General features: G+C 39.0%; 1 protein-coding gene across 1 annotated transcript; it reads right to left on the reverse strand.

The window, feature by feature from the left end:
- Positions 1–7626: 7626 nt before the first annotated feature.
- Positions 7627–13040, reverse strand: LOC127104085 (uncharacterized). The gene is made up of 5 exons (XM_051041299.1): positions 13030–13040; positions 12429–12627; positions 9458–9529; positions 8305–8395; positions 7627–8204 (listed from the first exon to the last, which is right to left on the reverse strand). Exons 1-5 carry the CDS (start codon positions 13038–13040, stop codon positions 7627–7629), a joined length of 951 nt encoding a protein of 316 aa, XP_050897256.1.
- Between the last annotated feature and the right edge of the window lie 13993 nt (positions 13041–27033).

Consider the following 27033-nt stretch of genomic DNA (forward strand, 5'->3'; position numbering starts at 1 on the left):
TTCCCTGTGTAATACTTCTCTCTTTAATAAAGTAAACTTTACATTTTGTTCAACCTGTTGTATGGGCAAGGATCATCACATGCATGCATTTCAATCTCAAACTCAGTATACCTCACCTCTTGAACTAATTTTACATGATCTTTGGGGTCCTACCTGATGCATGATTTTCGCAAGTATACGAACGCGTCAGAGTAATATAAAAGATTGTCGAATCCACAGAGACCAAGTGCCAATCTATCGTTATCTATTGCTATGGTGTTTATCTAAGGTAATCAAAATAGGGGTTTTTTAGAGTGTGCAATGAAAAGTAAAGTATTAAATTAAGTTCAATTAATAAAGACAGGCTCGAATGTAATTCATATAATCAATTAATAATCCAAGTATTTGCTAATAGAACTACTTATGGGAAGTGTTTACTACTTTGAAAAGAACCAATTTAACAGGAACTGTCACTTTTGCGTATTCGGAACCGAGTTGTACTCCCTAATCAAACCCTTTTATTGTCACTTATAAAAAGGTGCGCATTGCGTTAGAGTAGTAAACCTATTTTTAAGAAATATAGTATCTTGACTAAGTTGAAAAGTATTTTAACCCGGATTTCTTAACCAAAAGAGGTTCTCACGAACCAGACTCTAAACTTATAAACGCGTCCGAAAATAATTTTAAAATCACTTTTCTTCTTAAGTTAAAAACTCCTAATGAACTAAACAAAGCGCTTTCGTTGTTTTTGAAATAGTTAAAAACAACTAAGTTTAAAAAGACGTTCGGCGACTTTTGATCTTACCCAACGGAAATTAAGTGCGGGAAAATTTAAGTTGAAAGTCAAAATAGCCCTTAAGTGTTTCTACGAACAATTGTATGGATTATCGGTTCAATTACGATCCTTACATTCTAACCTTTATAGATTTAGTTAGACATGGTAAAGTAAAGGTGCATTTTAATTTAAATAAAAGTAGTGCGAGTGCGGAAAGTAAATAAAAGTAGTGCGTGTGCGGAAAGTAAATAAAAGTAGTGCGAGTGCGGAAAGTAAATAAAAGTAGTGCGAATGCGAGAAATAAATAAAGTAAAGCGAGTGCGAGAAATAAATAAAGTAAAGACAGTGCGGGAAAATAAATAAAGTAAAGCGAGTGCGAGAAATAAATAAAGTAAAGCGAGTGCGAGAAAATAAATAAAGTAAAGCGAGTGCGAGAAAATAAATAAAGTAAAGACAGTGCGGGAAAATAAATAGATAAAGGCAAAGCAATAAAAACCTGCTCCAATCGGAGGGTTGAATAAAATACGAGGCGGAAATAAAAATGGCGGCAGGATTAACTTCCTTCCAAAGTGCTCCAAACTCGATTACAGACTCGATCACAGACTTGATTACACAATTGCGGTAACACCCCAATGCAAAGCGATTACCACTTTTAAAATACTGAATATATGCCTAAGTGAAACTAAGTTTGCTCTAAGTTTGCATCTGCTCTAAGTTTGGATGATTAAACAAATGAATTCGAGTCTCTATTTATAGGCAAGTAAAATAATGGAAAAGACAAGGATGCCCTTTAGTTTGAAATTGGGAGGGAAAACCTTCCTTCTTGTGGCGCCCGCCACAACCCCATGGCGCCCGCCATAAGAGCAAAGTGTGGCGCCCAAATGGAGATAGTGGGAGATGTGGTAGTTGAGGGAAGTTGAGTTGTGACACGTCATGGCTGGACCCATGGCGCCAACCACAGTGGGAGCCACAAGTATAAAATGCTGAATTTTAGGGTTTTTAGCTTGTTTTCACTCCTTTTCTCGATCGGGGCTCCGATTGGAGTGAAAACCTAAAAACAAAGAAAAACATAGTAATAACATAACAAAATAATAATAAAACAACTAAAATGCATGCGAAATCGGAGTCGAAAATACGATGAATTTCAGTGTCATCACTGCCCTTGTCAAATCCTCACAAAACTTTCAATATTATATTGCCTTTGTTGATTATTACACAAGATTTACTTGGATTTACTTACTTGAAGTTATGCCTGATGCCTTAAACATTTTTATAAAAATTAAAGTAATGGCTGAAGTTCAGTTTGGTTAACCAATCAAAGTTATCCAAACAAATTTGAGTGGTGAGTTCAGACCATTCACCAAGTTTTTATTTGAACTTGGCATCATACATCGCCTAATTTGTCCTTATACATATGACCAAAATGATGTGGTTGAGCTCAAGCATCAACATATTGTTGATATAGGTCTCAGACTTCTTAGTCATGCCTTCGTTCCCATTAAATTCTGGGATCATGCTTTCTTAATCGCTGTCTATCTGATCAACAGATTACCAACCACGTCTCTTAATAAAAATGTACCTTATATTATCCTGTTCACTTAGATTCTTGATTATGGGTTCCTTAGAGCTTTTGGATGTGCTTGTTTCCCCCTAATTCGTCCTTACAACCCTCATAAGTTTGATTTTAGATCACATGAATGTCTCTTTTTAGGGTACTCTACATCTCATAAAGGCTACAAAGGTCTTTCCCCAAGTGGAAAATTTTTCATCTCTAAGATTATTTAATGAGATGAAATTTCCTTATCATGAATTGTTTCCAGCCTCACCCTCTCTTACCTCTCCTCCCATTCCCTCTACCTATTCATCCACTATCATATTAAACTCTTCTTTTCACCCTGTGGTTCCTTTCTCTAGTGCACCCTCTTCCTCCAATTCTATTTCTTCTTAACCTGTAACTGAACTCTTCTCTGACTCCTTACCTATTATGTCAACTCCATCCTCATATGTGCCTTCTTGGCCAACACTCACATCTCTCGTACCATTTCACCATCTCCTAGTCATTCATTATCCTGCGTATCTCCTCATAGGGACCTCACTCTTCAGCCTCTCCCAAATAACTCACACCCTATGACTACTAGAACCAAATCTGGTGTTCTTTTGTCTCGCCTGCCTCTGTCTGTGTTTCTTGTCCATTCTAAGCCTAATAATGTTAAATATGCTATCCAAGACCCTAACTGGTTTTCTTCCATACAAGAGGAGTATAGTTCCTTGGAAAGAAAAAAACCCGGTCACCTATTCCTTTACCTCCAAATAGGAAAGCTATCGAGTGCAAGTAGATATTTCGTGTTAAAGAGAATGTTGATAATTTAGTGAATACGTATAAAGATCTTCTTGTTGGAAAACTGTTTAATCAAGTTCATGGATTTGACTTTAATGAAACATTTTCTCCAGTTATTAAGCCTATTACTATTCAGCTTATTCTTACATTGGCTCTCACTTACAACTCGCCTTTGCAATAATTGGACGTCAATAATGTGTTTCTTAATGGCTTCCTTGAAGAGGAAGTTTATATGGTGCAACCTCTTGATTTCACCTCTTCGAATTCTTCTATAGTTTTCCACTTACACAAGGTCCTTTATGTCCTTAAACAAGCCCTAAGACATTGATTTGAGCGTCTTAAAACTACTTTGTTGTCCTCTGGTTTTGCCAATGGTAAGTGTGATTCATCTATGTTCATCTACAAACACTTGAATGATATTGCCTATATGCTAATGTATGTTGATGATATTATCATCACCGATAACTTTGTAACTCTTATTCAACAAATCACACTCAAGCTTAATCATGTGTTTACTCTCAAACAACCCGAGGACTTAGACTACTTTATTGTTATTGAGGTAAAACGAAATTCCAATGTCACATTACTTCTCACTCAATCCAAATATGTCAGAGATCTTTTTTCCAAAATTGACATGTCTGAATCCAACTCAGTTTCAACTCTTATGGCTTCAAGCACCAAACTCACCAATATTGGTTTAGTTGACTTTTATGATCTATCTATGTACAAATCTATTGTGGGTGCATTGCAGTATGCTTTAATTACTTGTCCTGAGATATGTTTTTTAGTTAGTAAAGTCTAATCAGTTTATGGCACATCCTATGAACACTCGCTGACTTTCAGTCAAATGGATTATGCGCTACCTAAAAGGTATTGTCACTCCTAGTTTACTATTCATACCTACTTCTATTGCTCATCCTTTCTCTCTTAATGCCTATTGCGATGCAGACGATGCTGCTGATCCAAATGATAGACAATCCACATCTGGCTCGGTTGTCTTCTTAGGCTCCAATCTTATTTCCTAGCGGGCAAAGAATCAACTTGTTGGTGCTCGCTCTAGTGCAGAGGTAGAATACCGTAGTTTGACTCAAACAACAACTAATGTTCTTTAGGTTCAAACCATATTAGTAGAGTTGAATGTTCCATGTACCACTTCATTTATCTTATGTGACAATCAAAGCACAATGGCTATGGCACATAATCTCGTTCTTCATGCACGAACCAAACATATGGAAATTGATATTTTCTTTGTGAGAGAAAAGGTCATCAACAAAACTCTGTCTGTCTACCACATTCCTGGTGTTGATCAAAAGGATGACATCCTTACAAAACCTCTCTCAATTTGTCAATTTCTGGAGCTCAGGAGCAAGCTCAATGTGACTGCTTCAAGTTTGGCTTTGTAGCCCTATTGATCTTGGGGGTAATATTAAAGTATATTATATAGTGACATGTCACTATAACTAACTTTTAGTTAGTCAGAGTGTGGTGTAGGTTAAGATCTCAATATAATATGATTAGACTTATATAAATCCTTTATGATGTAATTTGTAACCAACTCTAAATCATAATAACATAATTCAGGTTTTAGATCTCTCTCTCTCTCTCTACACACACATACATTTTCTTTCACTCTAATAATTTTTAATACAACATTAATTATTTAATTAATTATTATTTAAATATTAATAGTATATAGACGTTTCCCTCAAGTTTATTATACTTGTGTTTGTCTGTAAGGGGAATAAGAAATTTATTCACCAAACAACAAGGGAAAACAAAAAATCTGTGTGATTTTTTCTTTTCCAATTTAATATTTTATAAAACAATATTTTAAAAAATAATAATAGGCACGTGCTCTACGAATTTGTGAATATTCATTACCAACTTCACTACGACTTAGGGTAAGCTCACCCACTATCAACCGCCTTCGTCTTCGCTACACGAATGACCATGTCTAACTTCAAGATTATCTGGTTTTGTCTAGACTCGTCGCCTATGAAATCGTCACAACCTAAAATCCAATTAAATATTTTAAAAACTTTCACCCAAGTATTTATTAATATCTGTGTTACTTCATTCTTTCAACTCCCTCGATCATCTATGAAAGGCAATAGGATAACCATTTTGGTTCAGAAGAGGAACGTCTATAAGAAGTAGAAGCTTTTTAACATAATCTCCATGGAAGAATTATTTCACCAAAAGGCGAACTCCTCTAAATGTAGTTGCTTTAAACATCAATCTAATGTCACTTTGGAAAAATTTGGCTCAATGGGGAATCACATCACTTGGTACAAGATGATATGAATTCTCATTTTCCTCACTTAAAGATATGACAACGATTAGATCCACTATTTCTTTGAACTTGGAACCCGGTTACCTGAAATCGTTTGCTTAGTCAAGAGACTTCAATCCTAGTTTGTAAAGAAAGAGAACTCAATTTTGGGTCAAACTTTATGGTTTGACTTATGAATATTCGCGTCCAAATATACTTTTCTTTTCTATTTTGATAGTAGCACTAGAACCCTTGTAACACTCTCTAATTTAAATAATTAAGTAGAAATCATATTTTAATTTAATTATATAATATGAATATAAGATTATTATTTTTATGCATGACGTTGAAAACTTAAATCAAGTAATAGATAATTAATCCACTATTAAAGTGATAATATTTTGACTCGTGTGAATAATTTAGAGTTAGTAATAATTAAATAAATTATTTATACTTATACGTAGAATAATAGTAATAGTAGTGACATAAATAAATTATGAGACACCTCACAGTTTCACCCATATAGTTATAGGAAGGAAATTCATGAACAAAATATCTTTATTAATATATGGAATTAGTATGTTAGAGAGGAATATTATTTAAATTAAATTAAAATTAGATGACTATTTAGTTAAAACCGTGCTAATCATATGCCACGTACATCCGGGTGAAAAAGGGTCATTGGATTATTGTTTTCCAAGTTCCAAGCATTTATCAAATATCATTATCACATGGGGAGAAACAAATATAGCAATAAAAAAGGGGAATGAGAGACAATGTAGGTGTGTATGTACTATTCACACGGTTACAAAAATATAGTAATATATGATGATAACCTAACATAAGGGATATGATCTAAAGACCAAGTAACCATCCTATACTATTTTCTCTCCTTAAATTTTGGGAGCCAAAGAATTGGTGTAGTCAGAAACTTTATTCCAATAACCAAGTTACATGAATCACTCACATATTTAAACTCATCTTTAGTCTTACTACTCTACATAATCGTACCAACATCTTGAATTCTAGTTGAATTCTGAACTTTAAAGAACCTTCAAGTTTCGGATCGTGTGATCAACGGTAGAATTTTTAAAGTCAATATTATCATAAGAGCATCCACAAAGATAAAGGCTTTTTCCCCATACACTCATATTACATAAAGATTGTGTTGTGAAATATTTTTAAATCGGTACCTATTAAAATAAAAATATAAGGTTATTAAAATATAATTAAATGGAAAATAACAAGTTAGAAATAATTCTGGATGTGATTTCTATATGTATCTTTTATTGATAACTACATTTAATCTTATTATCCTTTTAACTAGTAAAGGACCCGTGCGTTCGCACGGGTCGCGCAAGTGCAATAATTTATTTTTAAAAAATTAAAATATAATATATTTTTTTGTTTATATTCATATATATATATATATATATATATATATATATATATATATATATATATATATATATATATATATATATATATATATATATACTTTGAATCAACGTACACAAATTTATTGCATAAGAGTTTTTTTTAATGAAATGGATGTTAAATGATCAATAAATGAGTTCAAAAAATTTCCACAAATAACTTTTTCCAGTTTGGGACATAATAAAGTAAAACATTATTAATTTATAGTAATATAATTTGCTTAATTTTTTTGTATACTATATTAAGGAAATAATCAAAAAATATAATACAAAAATATTTTTACAATTTATTGGTATATTGATATATAATAAACATTCCATTGTTAATGTTATGAATAAACATTCCATTTATCATTGAGATTTTGGACATAAGAAATAAAAATATATTTATTTAGTAATGGATGAAATTTTCCAATCTGTTACTAATTTGAGGTATAAAAGCGCAAATATTAACCTTCATAATAAATGATTATTTAACCAAAATACATAAACCATGTAAAAGAAATACCAGAACCTCATTTGTTTTAAAATATAGTAATGAATACTACCAAATGTTGAAATTAATTGCAATTGATACAGTAAGGTTTAATGCAACAAAAGATATTGAAACAAAAGGTTCACAATTTTAGTTAAAATTGTGAGAGATAAGTCCAGCAACAAAAATGATTTAACTTCGTACAATGATTCATTACCCTGTAAAAAACAATTACATCCATATAAACAAATGTTAAAACATAATGTATATTTTATACAACTCATTCAATAAAATTCTAATAATAAACAATGACATTTGTTGATATAATATAACTAATGAAAAACTTACGTTCTATAAGTTTTCAAAAACTTCTTTGAACATGACGTTTGTTGTAGAATTCAATGGATGGTTATCCTTGTCATGGATTAATATCTTAAGCCCTTTTTTGCTTTTGACCCTTGATATTGCAACATATAGTTGACCATGACCAAATACACTTCTAGGCAAATACAATCCAACATAATCCAATGACTGACCTTGAGATTTGTTAATTGTCATAGCATAACATGTAGTTATGGGAAATTGCCTTCTAGTCATTTTGAATGGCCACAGAGATTGTGTTGGAGTCATATCCATTCTTGGAATATAGATAACCCCTCCAATATTCTTTCCAGATATAATCTTTGCCTCGATAACGTGGTTTGCCAATCTTGTAACTATAAGCCTTGTTCCATTGCAGAGACCTTCAGGTTGATCAATGTTTCGAAGCAACATAATAGGGGTCCCAATCTTCAATTTAATCTTGTGGTTAGGTAGACCGGAAGTTGTAAGTGTATTCAAAAATTCCGGGGTTAAAACATCAAAAGCTCCATTTCCTTCACCGTCAAAAGTGTCTACAGAATCTGAACTTAAATATTCCTTTTCTTCACCTTTGGGAATTTTTTTGAAATTTTATTATTATAAATCTATGTTAGTACATATAAATATATGAATGTATCTGTAAATATGTTTACAATGGATAACGCATACCTGGTATGAATCCCAAAATGTATTGATTTATGATGTCAACCGTTTCAATTGTTCCTGCCAATATAGCTCTTGATTGCAAAAATTCTGGATTCTTGTAATTGTTAAGAAAATTCGGATAAATTTGATAGAGGTGTGTGGCAAAATGCAGAAAAGGATCCAACCTTTGATGTTACACATATATAACATTGAATTGATTAACAGCATTCTTGAAAAAGAAGGCGTGAAGACTGTTGTGTTCCCAAGGAAATTTTCGGCGTGCAAGTAATAGGAAAAAGCGTTTTTTTATGTTGTCGAGGCAAATTTATTAAATTGTAAAATGGTAGAGTTAGTTAAAATGGTATAATATTGTCAGTGGTTTTGGAATAGTGGTTTTGGAATATTTTGAGTTATTAAGTGGGTAAATGGGATTTAAAGAAATTCATTTTGTCATTTAAAGAAAATCAAGTAACGATAATATTTGGCAAAAAAACTACAATAATAATTAATTTGATTTCAGAATATTGATTTCATTTTGGAATGATAAGATTGCAACAACAATAAAATAAGGGTAATATTTATTATTAAAAAAAATTCATTTTGTCATTTAAAGAAAATCAAGCAACGATAATATTTGGCAAAAAAACTACAATAATAACTATTTTGATTTCAGGATATTGATTTCATTTTGGAATGATAAGATTGCAACAACAATAAAATAACGGTAATATTTTTTAGTAGTATAAATAGGTAATTTATTTTATCACATTTTTTACTCACATCTAGTCTAAATTTGACCAATTATTTTATCATATTTTTCACTCATATCTAGTATTAAATAGAGTTTAGTACGAAATTACTTATAAGAACATGAAATTAGCTGTATTATTGATTGTAATTAGGGTAATTAAGTAATTATGGTGGTAATTAACTTTTATATATTAAAAGTAGATATATATATTAATGCATTGTTATTAATAGGTATAAATTTGTTATTGATGGTGCTATAAACGTACTGTTATTAATATAAAAAAAATTGGTTACTGATGGTGTTACAAATGTATGGTTAGTAACATCCATAAATTTGTTACTGATGGTGTTTGTAACAATTCTATTATGATTATAAATTCTAGTTATGGCAGTATTTTTCTTTCCATAATATACACGTATCCCTCACTTTCGGTTCTTTAGTTTTCGCCGCACCCGGAATAGGATAACCATGAAACAATTTGTAATTATAATAAGGATACTATTTAAAATATAAAATTGATAGCTTTGAAAGAAATAGAATAAATACTGTGCAGAAAATATATAAGATTTATGTCCAAATTAACTATAATTTAACTATTGTATTCATTTTTCTATATTAATATTTACATATATTATTATTGTTGAGTTCCGACATTGAATGTGTAAAGTAGTTACGTATGTTTGTGAATAATTAGTTATTGATAGTTGCTAGTGACTTGTATCTTTAACAAATAACTTTAATATATTATTGAGACATTCATCATATAGAATGTATAGAAAAGTCATTGTGTTATGCCTTTGTGGCCAGCGTGATGTTTTCGGCCTTTGTGGCAAGATTGACGCTTTTCGGGCCTTTGTGGCAGGAGCCTTTGTGGCACTTCTTCCCATTGGAATGGGTTCACTTATCCGGATCATTTGTGCCTCATATAGTAGTTTAGTCATATTGCATTTCATATAGCATAAGCAATTATAAAAAAAAAGTATTAATTATATTTTAATTGGTGGAGTCTTTCTATATTATTTTATGACATTTTCTTATGGTGAGTATGATTCAATGTGGATATGGAATTTGACCTTTACAATTAATATTTTAGGTACTCAAGGAGAAAGGCATGATTGAATGTGTTGCTTGAATCGCGTGCGGGGAAGAAAATAGGGTTTTGCAAAATTAGCATTTTATTTAATAAGAGAAGAATGTCACTTTATTTCACTTATTACTAGCATCCGAACTCGTTTAGAAATATGAATATTGATTTTATTCTATTAGGGATTTTCCAACTATCTCTAAATTTTATTAATTCTATTATTCTCTAAATTTTATTTCAGTTGTCGTTATAATTATTCCATTTTATAAAAAAAAATAAAAAAATAGAAGAGTTTCAATTTTGATAACACCCATTAAATAATATCTTGGAAAAAAAATCCGGGATGTTACAACCCTCATGGCACTCACAACATTGCCTCCAAAGTAATGTTTGATAGAACTTTTGGCCAATTTGTTAAGGCCTAGGTAGACACACACACAATTTAAACATTAGGATCCAAGGTCCTCGTGGAAATATTTTGCTTTTTTGTGTGGAACTAGATTATGAAATTTTACCAGATTAGTTTTTTCTCTTTTGTGTGGAACTAGATTATGAAAATTTACCAGATTAATATACTCACAGCATAATGGTTGGTCACTACTTTGAAATTTGTAAGAAAAAGTACAAACACCAAGGAGGCAAAATAATAATTTGAGCCAAAAAAAAAAACTCAGGCAAAGAAATGATAAGACTAAAAGGTGTGTGCAAATAAAATGTAGTAGGCATGTGTAACACCTCAAAATTTGCCCTCATCTCTTGGGACTAGCATTAACATATTGCATATCATTTTAGGTCATTAGGCATTGCATATTGCATATCATGAGGTTACATTGTGCAAGCCCTCCTCTCAAGTCTTGTTCAGAAGATGAGGAAGTCAAAGTGCAAGCCTAGGGTTTATTGACTGATCATAATCATCTGAGGATTGGGCTGTGAATTAGGGTTTCATGACTCTCAATGGATGTTGGTCTTCATCTTGATTGCAATGATACATCATCGTCATCATGGTTGGTTATCATCAGAAGAATCAAGTGCTGAAGCAGATTCCTTGAGATTAGGGTTTTGACCACTGGTCAACCCTAATCAGTTGCATTGGGCCAATCAGGGCACAATCAGGAGATGAGGTTTATGACAATATGGGATTCATTATATGATTATATTGTGCTTATTGAGGCTAGGGTTTCACCCTTGAGCCATTTCAGTTGAAGATTGGAGCTCAGTTTGATCTATGCATTGCCAAATCCATCTGTCAGTTGGAAAAGTCAATTGTGGTCAACTGTACATGATCTGATGGATGTGGAGGTGGAAATGAGTTGGATACACTTCATTCATGTTGGAACAAGTGTTATATGACATCTCAAAGCTTAAGAATGGAGAAAATCAAGTCAGGACAAAAACTGCCAAAAATAGAAAGTGACTTGTAATTGAAGTTTCCAAAAATGGAAAGTTTTGGACCTCAAAGCCACGTGTCCAAGGAAGCTTCAAATGAAAAATTGTTCAACATGAAAGTTGTAGATTTTGTTCTTACCTTTCCAAAAAGTCCAAGAACTTGAAAATCCCATGTATGGTGGGAAAGTTATGGCTCAGTGAATTTCAGAAATGACCCATAATCAGGAGGCCATAATTTCCACATGGTTTGTCCAAATTGGAAGTTCTTTATATGCACAAACTCCATTTGACATGTACTTTCATGGTGCATAATTGGATTTTCTCAAAAGTGGCCAATGCAAAAAGTCAAATTTCAACTGGACAGTTAAAATGGACCAAGGGCAAAATTGTCCAACTTGTGAAATAATTGGAATTTTTGAGTGGGGATTTTTGCTACACCTCATGAATGGCATTTAAAAGTTGATGGAATCATCATTTCATGGCAAAGGCTCATGGTTTGGAATTTGACTTGAAAAATGAAATTGCAAAAATGGACAAAGTGGCATTACATGGTGAATTTCAAAATTACACATCCAATGAGAGTGGGACAAGTTGCAACAGCTCACACATGTCATTTAGAGGGTGTGTGAGCTGTCAAAGAGGTGGCAATGAGCTGGCTTGTGAAATTCCATTTTTGCCCTCACTTGGAAATTAACCATTTCACTAACACATTCCATTTGGCTAATTACATGATTAAGTGATGATTAAGCTATCATATATATTTCTAATCACACAATAATCATAACAGAAAATCACATTCCCCAAAATTGGATCTGAAACTTTCCAAATTCTCTCAAAATCTCAAGAACACCAAAATCTTCAAATTCATCAAACTTCTTCAATTTTGCATCAATTTGCAAAATTCTTGTTGCATTGATCTTGTATCACCATATGCTCCATCTGTTTGTGCTTTTCAACATCCAAAACCGTGCCAATCTCGACTGCACTTTCAAGCTCCATCAATGGTGAATTGTGATTTGGAGCGCTAGGAGCAAAATCGAGTGAATCTAAGCTTCGCATCTCCTTTCCACGAGCATATAGTGCAACTGTTTGGAGCTGAATCGCGCAAAGGTCATCAATAGCATCACTGCCATAACAGGTGCCTCAAAATTCGATCATCATGATTCGCTTAATGCTTATGTGCGTTCTATAGGTCATGCTATGTAGAGCATCGTGATGCTTTTAGATTTGCAAATGATGAACCGTAGGCTGAGAAATCTAGGTTTGAAGTTTCGATCCAAAACCCTAACATGATCGATTCGTGTGAAATAGCAACTGTTAGGTTAATTCGAGTTCGTATTTGGATTGTGCATGTTCATACGGTTCTAACGAGTACTCATTTGCGCATTTTGGTGTTGGTTTGGAAATTCCATGTTCTTGCGTGTTCTGGTGATTTCTGATTGGAAACGACGATAAACTTGTGTTTGATCCAGATTTCCATTCGAATTTTTGAATTGGACGTTTACCGCCCCCGCCATAACTTAATTACCATTGTGCCATTGTCAAATTTCAATTAATTTAATTAATTCATAAAAAATTCATAACATGTTAAATAATTCATAAAAAATCATAGAAAAATCAGAAAAATGTGGAAATTTTTGTGTTGACTTTGTTGTTGACTGTAGGATTTATTTGACTCATTTTTGAAGGTTGTGCATGGTAGGAATTATGTTTGACTTAGGTTTGTTTCACATGTATGTAAATTTGATACACTTTGCCATTTTGTTCATGAAATTCTCATGGTTGCAAATAAATTCTTGAAAATTTTTGTGATGATTGTTGACTGGCTGATGTTTATTTCCATGTAAACTTTGTGAATTTTTGATTCCTGGTCATTGAGTTATGAATTTTGGAGCTTAGGTGTGACAATTTGTGTCACACCTCATTATGTCAATTTGCTGGATTTTTTTGAGTGACCTATACTTGTTGGATTAATGTGAAATTTTGCATGATGGTTGATTAACATGTTAAGAGGTTATGTGAATTTTTGTGGAATTTTACATTGCATTTTCAATTTGATTGCTATTTTTCATCTCTGTTGGTCAAATGTGCAAGCTTGTGTGACATGTGTTTGAAATATCCTTGTGAAATGCTCATATGGTGTTGAATGCTTATGAAATTTGGTATGATAGTTGTAGACACATTGTATGACATCCCTGTTTTGGTCTCATCCATTTCTTTATTGTCTTCATGAGTTATGAATTTTTGAAGTGGAAGCATGTGTTGATGTTGTGATTTGGAGCATATAATTGTGTCTGTTTTTGTTGATTTTCATTGACATAGTTACCTTTGCCCAATTAAGCTGAAATTTGGTGTGCCATACCTGGATTAGGTCCTGTTTAGGTGTAATTTATTGGAGATTTTTTGGATTTGTTTTGATGTGGATTTGAATGCAATAGTTCTGTTTGCATGTTTGGTGTTTCATTTGAACTAGTTTGAATTGTTTTGTGCATGAAATGAATATAATGAATGATATGGACACGGGACTAATTGTGTTGACTCTTGTTTGACTTTAGCTTGAGTTTGGTTAGAGATACCTTGCTGTTTAGGAATTTTTCTTGCCTTTGGACCCTATGCTTAGCCTAGTGGTCTTGTTGCTAATATTTGCTTGATTTTTCAGGATCAAAAGCATAATGCACATGGAGAATGAATCAAGTTAAATGCAATTGATGTTGTTTGATGTTTGTACACTAACATAACATTGTTTTGTAGGTTGTGAAGTTTGGGATTGAGCTTTGAGCTTGCTTTGTTGTGCATTGATCTGTAATAGATTAACTGATTGAACTTTTGCTGTTTAGTTTGTTTGTCTGAGTACTAACTGTGTTTGACTGTTTCCAGGTACTTTTAGTTGCTCAGTTCCTTGTGAACTTTTGCTTTGCTTTGCTTAAGCAACTTGCATTGAGGTATAACTTCCTAACTTCATGTAGTCTGGAGACCCGGTCTGTTATTTGACCGGGCAAGTAAATGTCTGAAGTCCTCCTTAAGAGGCGATGATTGTGATTGTTTAATTTTGTGCCTAAGCAGGTAAAGTCCTTAATCAAGGCAATTGGTGGAAGGTAGGGATAAGCAATCTATCCCCCACTATTCAGTGGAGTCTTCTCCTTGCTCCCATTACATGGTTGTAGCATTGAGATCCTAGCCCAAGATCTTGTGCAGTGCACATTGTGTCAGAGTCTCTGAGTATAGAAGGGTTCCCCCATTCTGGACCCATGCTCATTTGTCAGAAGCTCTCCCTGGTTAGGGATAAGAGCTGTGAGGTCTGATCCTCACTTCACCTCTCATCTGCTTCACCTTAGCCTCGTAATGGCAAGGTTAAGAGCAAACCCAGCCCGTACAGACGACTCGCTTCGGCAGTCAAACCTATTGTGTGAGCCACTTGTTTGGTTATAGTGCGTGCTGTGTGAATATCTGTTTGAGATGCTTGTTCTCATTTGATGTATGCTTGAATTATGCTGTATGCTTGTGTGCTGGCTTCTTTCCTGGATAGGAGTAGTTTGCTTATGCAAGTAGGATAGAAAACTGAACTTAGGGTAACGATGCATGACAACACTAGGCTCGAGTCCAGCTCCCTAGTAGTGTGTCTTTCCCTGGTTTCTGGTTAGCAAGTCAGTCCCTTTCAGGGGAACTACATCGCCCTGATCCTCGTTCCAGACGAGGTATGTAGGCAGGGGGTCGTGCGAGACCTCTCCGGGCGACCTTTTTTCTTTTTTGCGTGCGTTTACTTGTTATCTGATTGTGTTTTGGCTCGGATGCCGACGTAAGTCCAGTAAGTGGCTGTCGGGCTCCACGTTTGCCCTTCTGATTGTGTTTTGGCTCGGATGCCGACGTAAGTCCAGTAAGTGGCTGTCGGGCTCCATGTTTGCCGCTTTGAGTGTGTTTTGGTTCGGATGCCGACGTAATTCCATCCAGTGGTTGTCGGGCTCCATGTTTGCCACCCTTGTTTGTTTGTGTTGTTTTGTGTTGTTTGGCGTGCGTAAGCCGAACTACAGTGGCTCTGATTCTTGTTCCAGACAAGATATGTAGGCATAAGGTGCGATACCTTATCGAGCCCGTTCCTCTTAACCCCACCTGCATTCCCCATGTGTGTGTGTGATGTTTAGCAACCTTTTCTTTATTCTAGGACGTGGATCCCGTCGAGTACGACGGACGTGAGGGGTGCTAATACCTTCCCCTTGCGTAACCGACTCCCTTACCCTTTCTCTCTGGTCGCAAGACCATTTCCTTTCCAGGTTTCTCTGAGCGTTTCCTTTCCCTATCTTGGGATAAATAACGCGCAGTGGCGGCTCTGTGTGTGTTTTTATTTTTAGCTCGCCGGTTGATTTTTCGCAGGATGCGACAGCTGGCGACTCTGCTGGGGAATTGAGAGATGTAGACCTGTGCTGGTCCATTTTCCCTTGAGCGAGTCCTTCCTAGCGTTCTAGGGTAGTTTAGGTTGCTTGTGATGTTTGATTTATCGCATTTATTATTCTGACTGTGTATATATTTGCATCAATGTCTGCATGCATCATACTATCATGTTGTTGCCGTCCTCTATGCAGGTGGTTCCTCTGTTTGGGGTGGGTGTTCTGAGTGGGGCTAAAACCCAGGCCCGAGTACACACCTAGGATTAGCGTGGTCTCGCGTCGCTCACATGTCGGTTGGGCATGATGTTGCGGTGTGACATACCACAAGCCGGACGAGGTTCATCTGAGAAGTGCTCTTCCAGTGGGGTTTTCCACTTTGGTTGGGTTATCTCTTTTGGGCTGTTGACTCTGGTGACCGATCATTTCCCGGATCTTTGGTTTAGACGATCTCAGGAGAGCTACAATGGCACAACCGAAAGGGCAAACCCATTGAGTATCTCTGCCCGATTGTCGAGACTATTATCCGCCTTAGGAAGACCTGTTTAGAATTTACCTGTGAGGGGAGGGTTGATTATTTCAGATGCATTGCTCAGATGGTGACTTTTTGTTCCGTGGATCAGAGTCCTATTTATAAGTCGGATTTATGGCCGTTTATTTCTAAGACGCCGGAGTGCTGTCCGAGATTTATCAGCGGGGATCCGTTTATTTCAGGATTCCCCGGGCCGAGTTATTTATCAGTGGGGATCCGTTTATTTCAGGATCCCCCGGGCCGATTCAGATGGTTTTGGGTATCTGCTCAGAGATTGATGATGATGATGATGATGATGTATCTGTCTTCCGTTTATTTCGGAACCCGTGGATCAGATGTGTGATTGTGTATTCCTCAGATGGTTATGATCAGTTCAGAGACCAGTTTCAGTACAGATGATCAGAGGGCTTGGAGGATGGCAATGCATTGCATTCATTCATCAGCATCATTGCATTTTGCATTAATTACATCTAACACATGTTTACCCATATGCAGGGACCCTTTTGATCGAGATCCTGGTTGAGAGATTTTCTATCCAGACATGAGAAGACCCGGTTTGAAGGATGATGTAGCCTACGGTTTCTTCGATCCAGATATCAGTGTGCTGAAGGATATGATAGCATTGATTGCACCCGACCATGTGGGGTTGTTTCGTGAGATGTATGGGGGTATTCTGAAAGTGGTTTTCAGGCTCATGGACAGAGACAGGAGCGCCATTCATACTCTTCTTCAGTTCTATGATCCCGAGTTGAGGTGTTTTGTCTTCCCAGATTACGTGCTAGGGCCTATGATGGAGGATTATGCTGACATTTTGGGTATCCAGATCAGGGATCAGGTCCCTTTCTATGCTACTAAGGAAGAACCTGATATTGGCGGGATTTCTCGTGCTTTCTATCTAAGTCCAGAGGTAGTGAAGGGTAATCTGAAAGAAAAGGGGAAGTTGCCTGGTTTTCATCTGAGTTTCCTGGAGGCTAAGGCTAAGGAGCAGTCGGAGTTGGGAAATTGGGAAGCTGTCTGTGCTTTGGTTGCTGCGGGCATTTATGGGATCATTTTGTTTCCTAACCAGAAGAATTTTGTGGATATTAATGCCATCCGCTTGTTTGTTCGAAGGAATCCTATCCCTACATTGATCGGAGATGTCTATTATTCGGTTCACAACCGGAATGAGAAGAGGCGTGGGGGATTGATTCGATGCTGTGCGCAGTTACTATTCAAGTGGTTTATGGGTTATTTACCATCCAAGGGTGCTTTTGTTCTTCTGGGTCAGAATGTTAATTGGGCGACCAAGCTGATGGGTTTGAGGGCCAAGGACATAGATTGGACTCACAGTAGTGGAGTTGGACAGGATTTTATCTGCAGTTGCAGGGGTTTTCCCAATGTGCCACTTATAGGGGTTCAGGGTTGCATTAATTATAACCCGACACTTCTTAAGAGGCAGATGGGATTTGCTATGGAGCTTCCACCATACAAGAGTGAGGTTCAGGAATCTGTGTACTTCCCAGTTGAGGGTAATCAGGCCAGGGTGAAGCAGATAGCTGAGGCATGGCGCATCATTCAGAGAAAAGGCAAGGCTTCTTGGGGTAAAGCTAATAACAGATCTTTTCCTCCGTTCGATGACTGGCTCAGCAAGAGAGTGGAGCTTACTTGTCTACCATTTCCGATGGTCGATCCTTGGTATCCGTTGATTGAGGAGACTCCTTCTACCGTTAGTATGGATGAGTTTTTAGAGATGAAGCGGGAGAGAGATCAGTTGCTCGCAGAGAAGACGGAATTGGAGATGAGTGTTGCTCGGGTTTAGAGGGTTAATCAGGAGCTCAAGGGGAAGATGGAAGATCAAGACAAGCGGCATGCCCTGGAAGCAAAGCGCTTTGAGATGGATACTGCCTATTATGGGAAGGTCAGTCAGGCCTTGGCATCTTCAGCAAGGGAGCATGACATCACCAAAGAGAGATTGGCTAGAGCTTCGAAAGTCATTGAAGATGAGAAGAGAAGGCAGATCCTGGTGAAAGGTCAGAGGGATGACAGAGTCCGGGTTCTTATTGCTGAATGGGAGGCAAAACTGAGGGTAAAGGAGTCAGAGAATCCGAAGATTATTGCTGAGTGGGAAACCAAGCTGAAGGTTAAGGAGTCAGAGAAGCTGAAGATCATTACAGAGAGAGATCACTACATGGCAGAGAGAGACCACTACTTCAGGCAAATGAAGATTCATCAGAAGGAAGTTGGAAGACTGCAGCAGGAGAACACCGAGCTCAGGTTCGCCGCAGAGTTCGCGAGGATGGAAGATGAGATAGGGCCATCTGTGGGACCCTCATCCAGTTAGATCTTTCATTTGTGTTGGATTACCGTCAGGCTTGTTGACGGAATTCACTTGTCTGTATTTCTTTCATATTCTGGAGGATTGTATTTGATTTTATTTGACTTGATGTATGACTATGGCACTGATTGTGCACTTTTGGTTATGTGATGGTGATTTTTCATTCAGTGATTGGTTTTCAAGCTTTATTTGCTTTGCCGTATGCACTCACACAAGCACACACATGGTTGGGGGGTATCATGCTAAATCACATATCTCCGATCTGCACGATGAAATCAAATGCTGAATGATCGAGTATTGATGCCGGATTAGTATTTTGTCTCAATGATGCCAGGATCGAGAGACAGAGTGTCCTTCATATGGATAGACACTGCATCCATGCATTGATCATAATAACTTGTGTTTTATTTTGCAGGTGTCTGTTACTAACGTGCTTGTTTGTGACAGGAATCATTGCTCGCGCTCGAAGGACAGTACCTTTGCACTCAACGCGCCCTCACAGATATTATACCCGAAGAAATACTCCCAGACTCATGGAGCTTCCCAGTGCAGATATGCTTGAACTGAAGGACAAAATGAACGAGCTGATCAATATAATGCAAGGCTTTGCGATTGGTCAGAAGGCTCTGGCAGACAAGGTTGAGAAACTCGAGCGGGTTTCTGCGGCAAATAGTGGGGTCAACCTGGATGGAGTCTCCAACCAGGGGCAAGGATCCAGAGATGGTGGAAAGAGGACAACTGTGGGCCTCGTGAATAATGCTGGCGGTCTTGGTGGTGTTGGTGGCCAACCGGGGCAGAATATGAAGGATAATTTCGTGCCTCCGTTCTATGGCTTTGACGAAGATCAGGAGGAAGATAGAGAGGCTGACCAATTTTCTATGCAGAACGAGCCTTTTGTGCCTTACAACATTCCTCCTCAGAACAAAGAAATCCAGCTGCTGGCTGAGAAAATTAAGGTGCTTGAGAGCTATGCCACGCCGGGGGTGGTAAATATGTCTAACATGGGGCTGGTCGAGGGAATCGTTATTCCGCAGAAATTCAAAGCCCCTACTTTTGACCGATACAACGGGAGCTCTTGCCCAGAGACTCACTTGCAAGCTTTTGTCCGCAAGATCTCTGCATACACAGCAGATCAGAAGTTGTGGATGTACTTTTTCCAGGACAGCCTGTCCGGAGGCTCTCTGGAATGGTACACTAAGCTGAAATCGTCCGAGATAAAGAGTTGGCAGGATCTTGGGGACGCGTTCTTCAAGCAATACCAGTTCAACGCTGACATGGCTCCGAGCCGTACCCAGCTGCAGGGTATGTCTCAAAAACACAATGAAGGATTCAAGGAGTATGCTCAGCGGTGGAGGGAACTGGCTGCTAGGGTGCAACCTCCTCTCGTTGATCGTGAGATGTCTGACTTGTTCATGGGGACCCTGCAGGGGCCGTTTGCAGAAAGAATGGTGGGTTGTCCTGTCACCAATTTCTCTGACATTGTGGTGGCAGGAGAAAGAATAGAAAGTTGGTTGAAGCTGGGAAAAATTCAGAGTAATGCATCTTCTTCTTCTTCGGGATCGAAGAAACCATTTGGTAATAATGGTGGGCAGAGGAAGAAAGAGGGCGATACCAGCGCCGTGTATTCTCAACGTGGACCCAGTAGGGACCGTTACTTCCAGCACAATGCTGCGGTAACTATTCCTGCTGAGCCTCAGTCAGCGCAACCGCAACAGCAACAGCAGCAACAGAGACAACAACCCTTTCAGCAGAGGCAGCAAAGGGCTGGTTATCAAGTTCGGGGCAGAGCACAGGATTGTCAATTTGATAGGCCTCCGGTGAGCCATGCTTTCCTGTTTAAGAAGCTGCAAGATCTGGGTCTTGTACAAACCAGAACTCTGGCACCTTTGAGACCCGATCAAAGGCCAGCCAGCTATGACGAGAACGCCAAATGTGAATTCCACTCAGGTGCGCCTGGGCATAATATTGAGAACTGTAAAGCTTTTAAGCACACAGTTCAGGATTTAGTGGATTCCAAGGCAATCAATTTTGCGCCATCTCCCAATGTCAATGCAAATCCCATGCCCGCGCATGGTCAGAGGGGGGTGAACGCCGTTTCTGCGGAGAGTAGAGTTGGGTTGTCTGATGTTGATCAGTTGAAGACGCCTCTGGCTGAGGTCAAGAGGCAGTTGTTGAAGAGTGGGGTTTACCCGGGCTGTGGTGATGATTGTGTTGAATGTCGGGTTGTTCAGAACGGTTGTGAGCTTCTGCGGAAGTGTGTCCAAGGGCTGATGGACGAAGGGGTTATTATGATTGAGAGGGCTGATGAAGAGAAGGAAGAGGTCTCCACCATAACCATTTACTACGACCCGGTGGATTTGTCAAACCTTAGTGAGGAGGCTCCAGTTACCATCACGGTGCCTGGGCCAATTCCCTATGACAAAGATGATGCCGTACCGTGGCATTATGGTGGGGAAGTATACTGTAACGGGGAGAAGTTGGAAGAGCAATCTGCAGGTGAAACCACCGTGCTAAAGGTGGATAATGCCGGTCCCAGCGGTTTCACTCGCAGCGGAAGATTATTTGCTCCTGATGCATTGAGAAGAGGTGAAGAGGAAAAAGATAAAAAAGAAAAGGCCGATGCTTTAGCCAGGGCAAAGGGAAAGGCTGTGGTGGATAGTGATACTCCTGTGGTGACACCGGCGCCTGCGGGGTCGGAAAGCAAACTTGATGATGAGGCTGAAGAGTTCTTAAGAATCATCAAAAAGTCGGAGTATAAACTGGTCGATCACTTGCAGCAGACTCCTTCTAAGATCTCAATTCTTTCATTGTTGCTGAGCTCAGAGGGGCATAGGGAGGCCTTATTGAAAATTCTGAAGAAGGCTTATGTTCCTCAAGAGATCACAATCAACCAATTGGAGACGGTCGTATCCAACGTGCATGCTAGCCATGGGTTGGTCTTTACTGATATGGATTTGACCGTAGATGGAAGGAACCATAACAGAGCATTACACATAGCAATGGAATGCAAAGGAGCCGTGCTTTCGCATGTGCTGGTTGATACCGGCTCCTCATTGAATGTGTTGCCCAAGAAAGCCTTGGCTAAACTGAATTGTGATGGGCTGATTTTGACCCCGACTGATCTGATTGTGCGGGCATTTGATGGGTCTAAAAGGGCCGTATTTGGGGAAGTTGAATTGCCGGTGAAGATTGGACCTGAGGTGTTCAAGTCGACTTTCTACGTCATGGACATTCAGCCGGCATACAGTTGCCTGTTGGGTCGCCCATGGATTCATGCTGCGGGAGCAGTTACTTCGACTTTGCACCAGAAGCTGAAATATGTCTGGGGAGGTCAGGTCGTCACCATCTGCGGAGAGGAGGATATCTTCGTCAGCCACCTGTCTTCGTTCAAGTACGTGGAGATGGATGGTGAAATATGGGAAACGCCTAGCCAGGCATTTGAAACCGTTAAGGTGGAGAATGCTCTGTTCGCTAAGCAAGAAGAGGAGAAACCATCCATCGCTTCCTACAAGCAGACTGCTGAGGTAGTCAAGAGTGGTGAGGCTCCTGGTTGGGGCAAAATGATGGAGGTCCCTGAGAAGAAGGATCGTTTTGGGGTTGGATATCAACCGGGCCGAGGCTCAGGACGAGGAAGAGGACGTCGTACGACGGTTACCTTCACAAGCGCCGGAATGCTGGATCCGGATCACGTTTGCATGATGGGTGAAGACTCTGACAGCGACTGTGACATCGACCAATGGATAAAGCCGTGCGCACCAGGGATGGAAATCCACAACTGGAAGGCCGAAGAGATCATCCGGGTCACTCTCCTCGAAGAGTAATATTTTTCTTGTTTTCCTTCTTATTTGCATGAAAGCCATACGTGTTGCCCGACGCGTAATGGTCCATTGTAAGGGCCACCTCATGTTCATATTTGCAGAATTTTGCATCATAAATAAAGGATGTTTTTCAATTAAAAGCGGTATTCCCTGTTTTTCATTTATTTTTACAGTTTAAAAATAAAAACAAAATAAAAATGGCAAAGTTTTCATTTTTCTTTTTGTTTTCTCGCACCGGTTCTAAAGCAATGCATGAATCAACATTCATGCAGATGCGATTCTTCCCCGGATCTCATTGATAACAATCCTGTTACACCCTTGTATGACTTCGACAATCCGATCTATCTTGCTGAGGAAGAAGACGAAGAAGATTGTGAACTGCCAGGGGAATTAGCCAGGTTGTTAAAACAAGAGGAGAAGGTGATTCAGCCGCATGAAGAACAGATTGAGGTCGTGAACCTGGGTACCGACGAGGTTAAGAAAGAAGTGAAAATCGGGGCTGCTTTGGAGGAAAGTGTAAAGAGCAGATTGGTAGCGTTGTTGAAAGAGTATGTCGACATCTTTGCCTGGTCTTATCAAGATATGCCAGGGTTGGATACCGATATCGTTGTGCACAAGCTACCGTTGAGAACAGATTGTCCTCCAGTGAAGCAGAAGTTGCGTAGAACTCGACCTGATATGGCAATGAAAATTAAAGAGGAAGTGCAGAAGCAGTGGGATGCTGGTTTCCTTGCTGTCACTAATTATCCGCCATGGGTTGCGAACATTGTGCCAGTCCCGAAGAAAGATGGGAAAGTGAGAATGTGTGTGGACTACCGAGATCTGAACAGAGCTAGTCCGAAGGATGATTTTCCACTACCTCACATCGACGTGTTGGTAGATAATACAGCTCAATTCTCGGTGTTTTCCTTCATGGATGGCTTTTCTGGCTATAATCAAATCAAAATGTCGCTAGATGATATGGAGAAAACAACGTTCATCACGCCATGGGGCACTTTTTGTTACAAGGTGATGCCATTCGGTCTCAAGAACGCCGGTGCTACTTATCAGAGGGCCATGGTGACTTTGTTTCATGATATGATTCATCATGAAATTGAATGCTATGTTGATGACATGATAGCAAAGTCCCAAACAGAAGAGGGGCATTTGGTAGATCTGGCCAAGTTGTTTGACCGGTTGAGACAGTTCAGACTGAGGTTGAATCCGAACAAGTGCACATTCGGAGTGCGGTCCGGTAAATTGCTGGGGTTCATTGTAAGCGAAAAAGGAATCGAGGTTGATCCTGCAAAGGTAAAAGCAATAAAAGAAATGCCTGAACCGAGAACAGAGAAGGAGGTTCGTGGTTTCTTAGGTAGATTGAACTACATTTCACGGTTCATATCTCATCTAACAGCCACGTGTGAACCAATATTCAAATTGTTGAGAAAAGATCAAACGGTCAGGTGGAATGATGATTGCCAAGCGGCATTTGAAAAAATAAAAGAGTATTTGCAGGAGCCTCCGATTCTGATGCCTCCTGTGGAGGGAAGACCATTAATTCTGTACCTGACAGTCCTCGAGGGGTCTATGGGGTGTGTATTGGGGCAGCATGACGAGTCTGGTCGAAAAGAGCATGCCATATACTACCTTAGCAAAAAGTTTACCGACTGTGAAACAAGATATTCACTGCTCGAGAAAACTTGTTGTGCTTTGGTCTGGGCTGCTCGCCGACTAAGGCAGTACATGTTGGTTCATACCACTTTATTGATTTCCAAGATGGATCCGATCAAGTACATTTTTGAAAAGCCAGCATTGACCGGACGGGTTGCGAGGTGGCAAATGATTTTGACTGAATATGATATACAGTATACCTCTCAGAAAGCAATAAAGGGGAGTGTATTGTCTGATTACCTCGCCCAGCAACCTATTGATGATTATCAACCAATGAAGTTTGAATTCCCTGATGAGGACATCATGTTTCTCAAATCGAAAGATTGTGAGGAACCGATCCCGGAGGAGGGGCCTGACCCTGAATCCGAATGGATTCTGATGTTTGATGGGGCCGTTAACGTGAATGGAAGCGGTGTTGGTGCTGTTTTGGTTACGCCGAAAGGATCCCACATTCCTTTTGCTGCCCGGCTAACATTTGAGTGCACCAACAACGTGGCTGAATATGAAGCGTGTATATTAGGGATTGAAGAGGCGATTGATTTGAGAATCAAGAACCTTGTCATATATGGAGATTCAGCTCTGGTGATAAATCAGGTTAACGGGAAATGGTATACGCATCAATCTCATTTGGTTCCGTATCGAGATTATACGAGGAGGTTGTTGACATTTTTCACCAAGGTGAAGATGCATCATGTGCCCAGAGAGGAGAATCCTTTGGCAGATGCTTTGGCTACTCTAGCCGCCTTGATTAAGGTGCAGAGGTGGAATCAGTTTCCCAGTGTGGAGGTTGGACGTCTGGATAGACCGGCTTACGTGTTTGCTGTTGATACAGCGCCCGATGATGAAAAGCCGTGGTATTATGATATCAAACGCTATCTTGAGACGCAAGAGTATCCTGAGGGAGCGTCGAAGAAGGACCGAAAGACTCTGCGGAGATTAGCCATGGTGTTCTACCTGAATAAGGATGGGGTTCTGTACAAGAGGAATTTTGATTGGGTCTTGCTCAGATGTGTGGATGATGCAGAAGCAAGCCAATTGATGAAAGAGGTTCATGAGGGATCGTTCGGTACCCATGCCAGTGGGAATGCGATGGTAAAGAAGCTGCTGAGGGCAGGATATTACTGGATGACAATGGAGGCCCAATGTTTTAATTTCGTGCGGAAGTGTCATAAATGCCAGATTTATGCTGATAAGGTGCACGTGCCTCCAAATCCATTGAGCTTAATGTCGTCTCCATGGCCGTTTGCTATGTGGGGCATTGATATGATTGGAAAGATAGAGCCTACAGCTTCGAATGGTCATCGGTTCATATTAGTGGCTATTGATTACTTCACCAAGTGGGTAGAAGCGGCCTCTTATACGAACGTGACGAAGCAGGTCGTTGCCAGATTTCTCAAGAGAGATATCATTTGCCGATATGGGATTCCCGAGAGAATCATTACTGATAATGGTTCTAATTTGAACAATAAGATGATGGCAGAGTTGTGCCGGGAGTTCAAGATCGAGCATCATAATTCTTCTCCCTATCGTCCGAAGATGAATGGGGCGGTTGAGGCAGCCAACAAGAACATAAAGAAGATTGTGCAGAAAATGGTGGTAACCTACAAAGACTGGCATGAGATGTTGCCGTTTGCGTTGCACGGGTACAGAACGTCGGTACGTACATCTACTGGGGCAACTCCTTTCTCATTGGTATATGGGATGGAGGCGGTATTACCTGTTGAGGTTCAGATTCCCTCTTTGAGAGTCCTGATGGACGTGAAATTGCAAGAGGCTGAATGGGTAAGGACCCGGTATGAAGAGTTGAGCCTGATTGAGGAAAAGAGGCTAGCAGCCATTTGTCATGGGCAGTTATACCAGCAAAGGATGAAGCGTGCTTTTGACAAGAAGGTACGACCTCGGGTATATCACGTAGGTGATATGGTGCTGAAAAGGATCCTTCCTCCTGAAAACGATCGTAGGGGAAAATGGACACCGAATTATGAAGGTCCATTCGTGGTTAAGAAGGTTTTCTCTGACGGAGCCTTGTTGTTGACGACCATGGATGGTGAGGATTTTCCATCCCCTGTGAATGCGGACGTAGTTAAAAAATACTTCGTATGAAAGAGACCCGCTGGACGAAAAGAATAAAATAGTCCAGGCAAAAATGGGCATCCCGGCGAACCAAAAGACAGAAAAAGGTTCGGGCAAAAATTAGGGATAAAAATGAAGAAATGTACACCCGGCAAGTCGAGAACCTGAAAAGGCGACTTGGGCAAAAAGGGGTATCCCGGTGGACTGAAAACCCGAAAGGGCGGTCCAGGCAAAAGGGGGATTGAAACGAACAACTGCGTCCAGCATGATCGTTTGCGCTTTGGTTAAAGCATCATGGATAATACCCGGTAGGGATCAGTCAGAATTGTCTTGTTCAGAAGGCGGAAAGCACGGAGAGTCTGAGGACATATGGGGTGTAACCGAGTTGGAACTCGATGAGATCACGGGTTTCACATTGCCATTAGGATAGATTTTTCCTTTTGAGCGCAATTACCTCTTTTCAGGAATTGCTTCCTTTGTATTGCTCAACTTGAGCCACCCATTTTCAAATCAATAAAATGCACATTCAGTCAAATAATTTTGTTTTTGTTTTTCATTACTGCTTTGATTGCAAAAACATCCAGATATTTTTGATAAAGAATCTTGCATTTTAAGACATACAGGTTCCTTCCAATGCATGTTTATAAGATTGAAAGCTTGAAATCTTATTTGGAAGGTTGAGTGACCCAAGTGTTGAAATCTTGACACGCCTGGGGCACGGTTTTATCTAACGATCTGTTTTGCAGGAACTGTTAGATATTTTCAC

This window comes from Lathyrus oleraceus, chromosome 7, assembly GCF_024323335.1.
Source record: "Lathyrus oleraceus cultivar Zhongwan6 chromosome 7, CAAS_Psat_ZW6_1.0, whole genome shotgun sequence".
NCBI lineage: Eukaryota > Viridiplantae > Streptophyta > Magnoliopsida > Fabales > Fabaceae > Lathyrus > Lathyrus oleraceus.

Bases quoted from the DNA above. Each gene is read 5' to 3' on its own strand.
- LOC127104085 (XM_051041299.1), bottom strand. The intron at 8,396-9,457 runs GTGAGGGATACG...AACAATTACAAG, and splicing joins CGAAAACTAAAGAACCGAAA to AATCCAGAATTTTTGCAATC. The intron at 8,205-8,304 runs GTATGCGTTATC...AAATTCCCAAAG, and splicing joins CATTTTGGGATTCATACCAG to GTGAAGAAAAGGAATATTTA.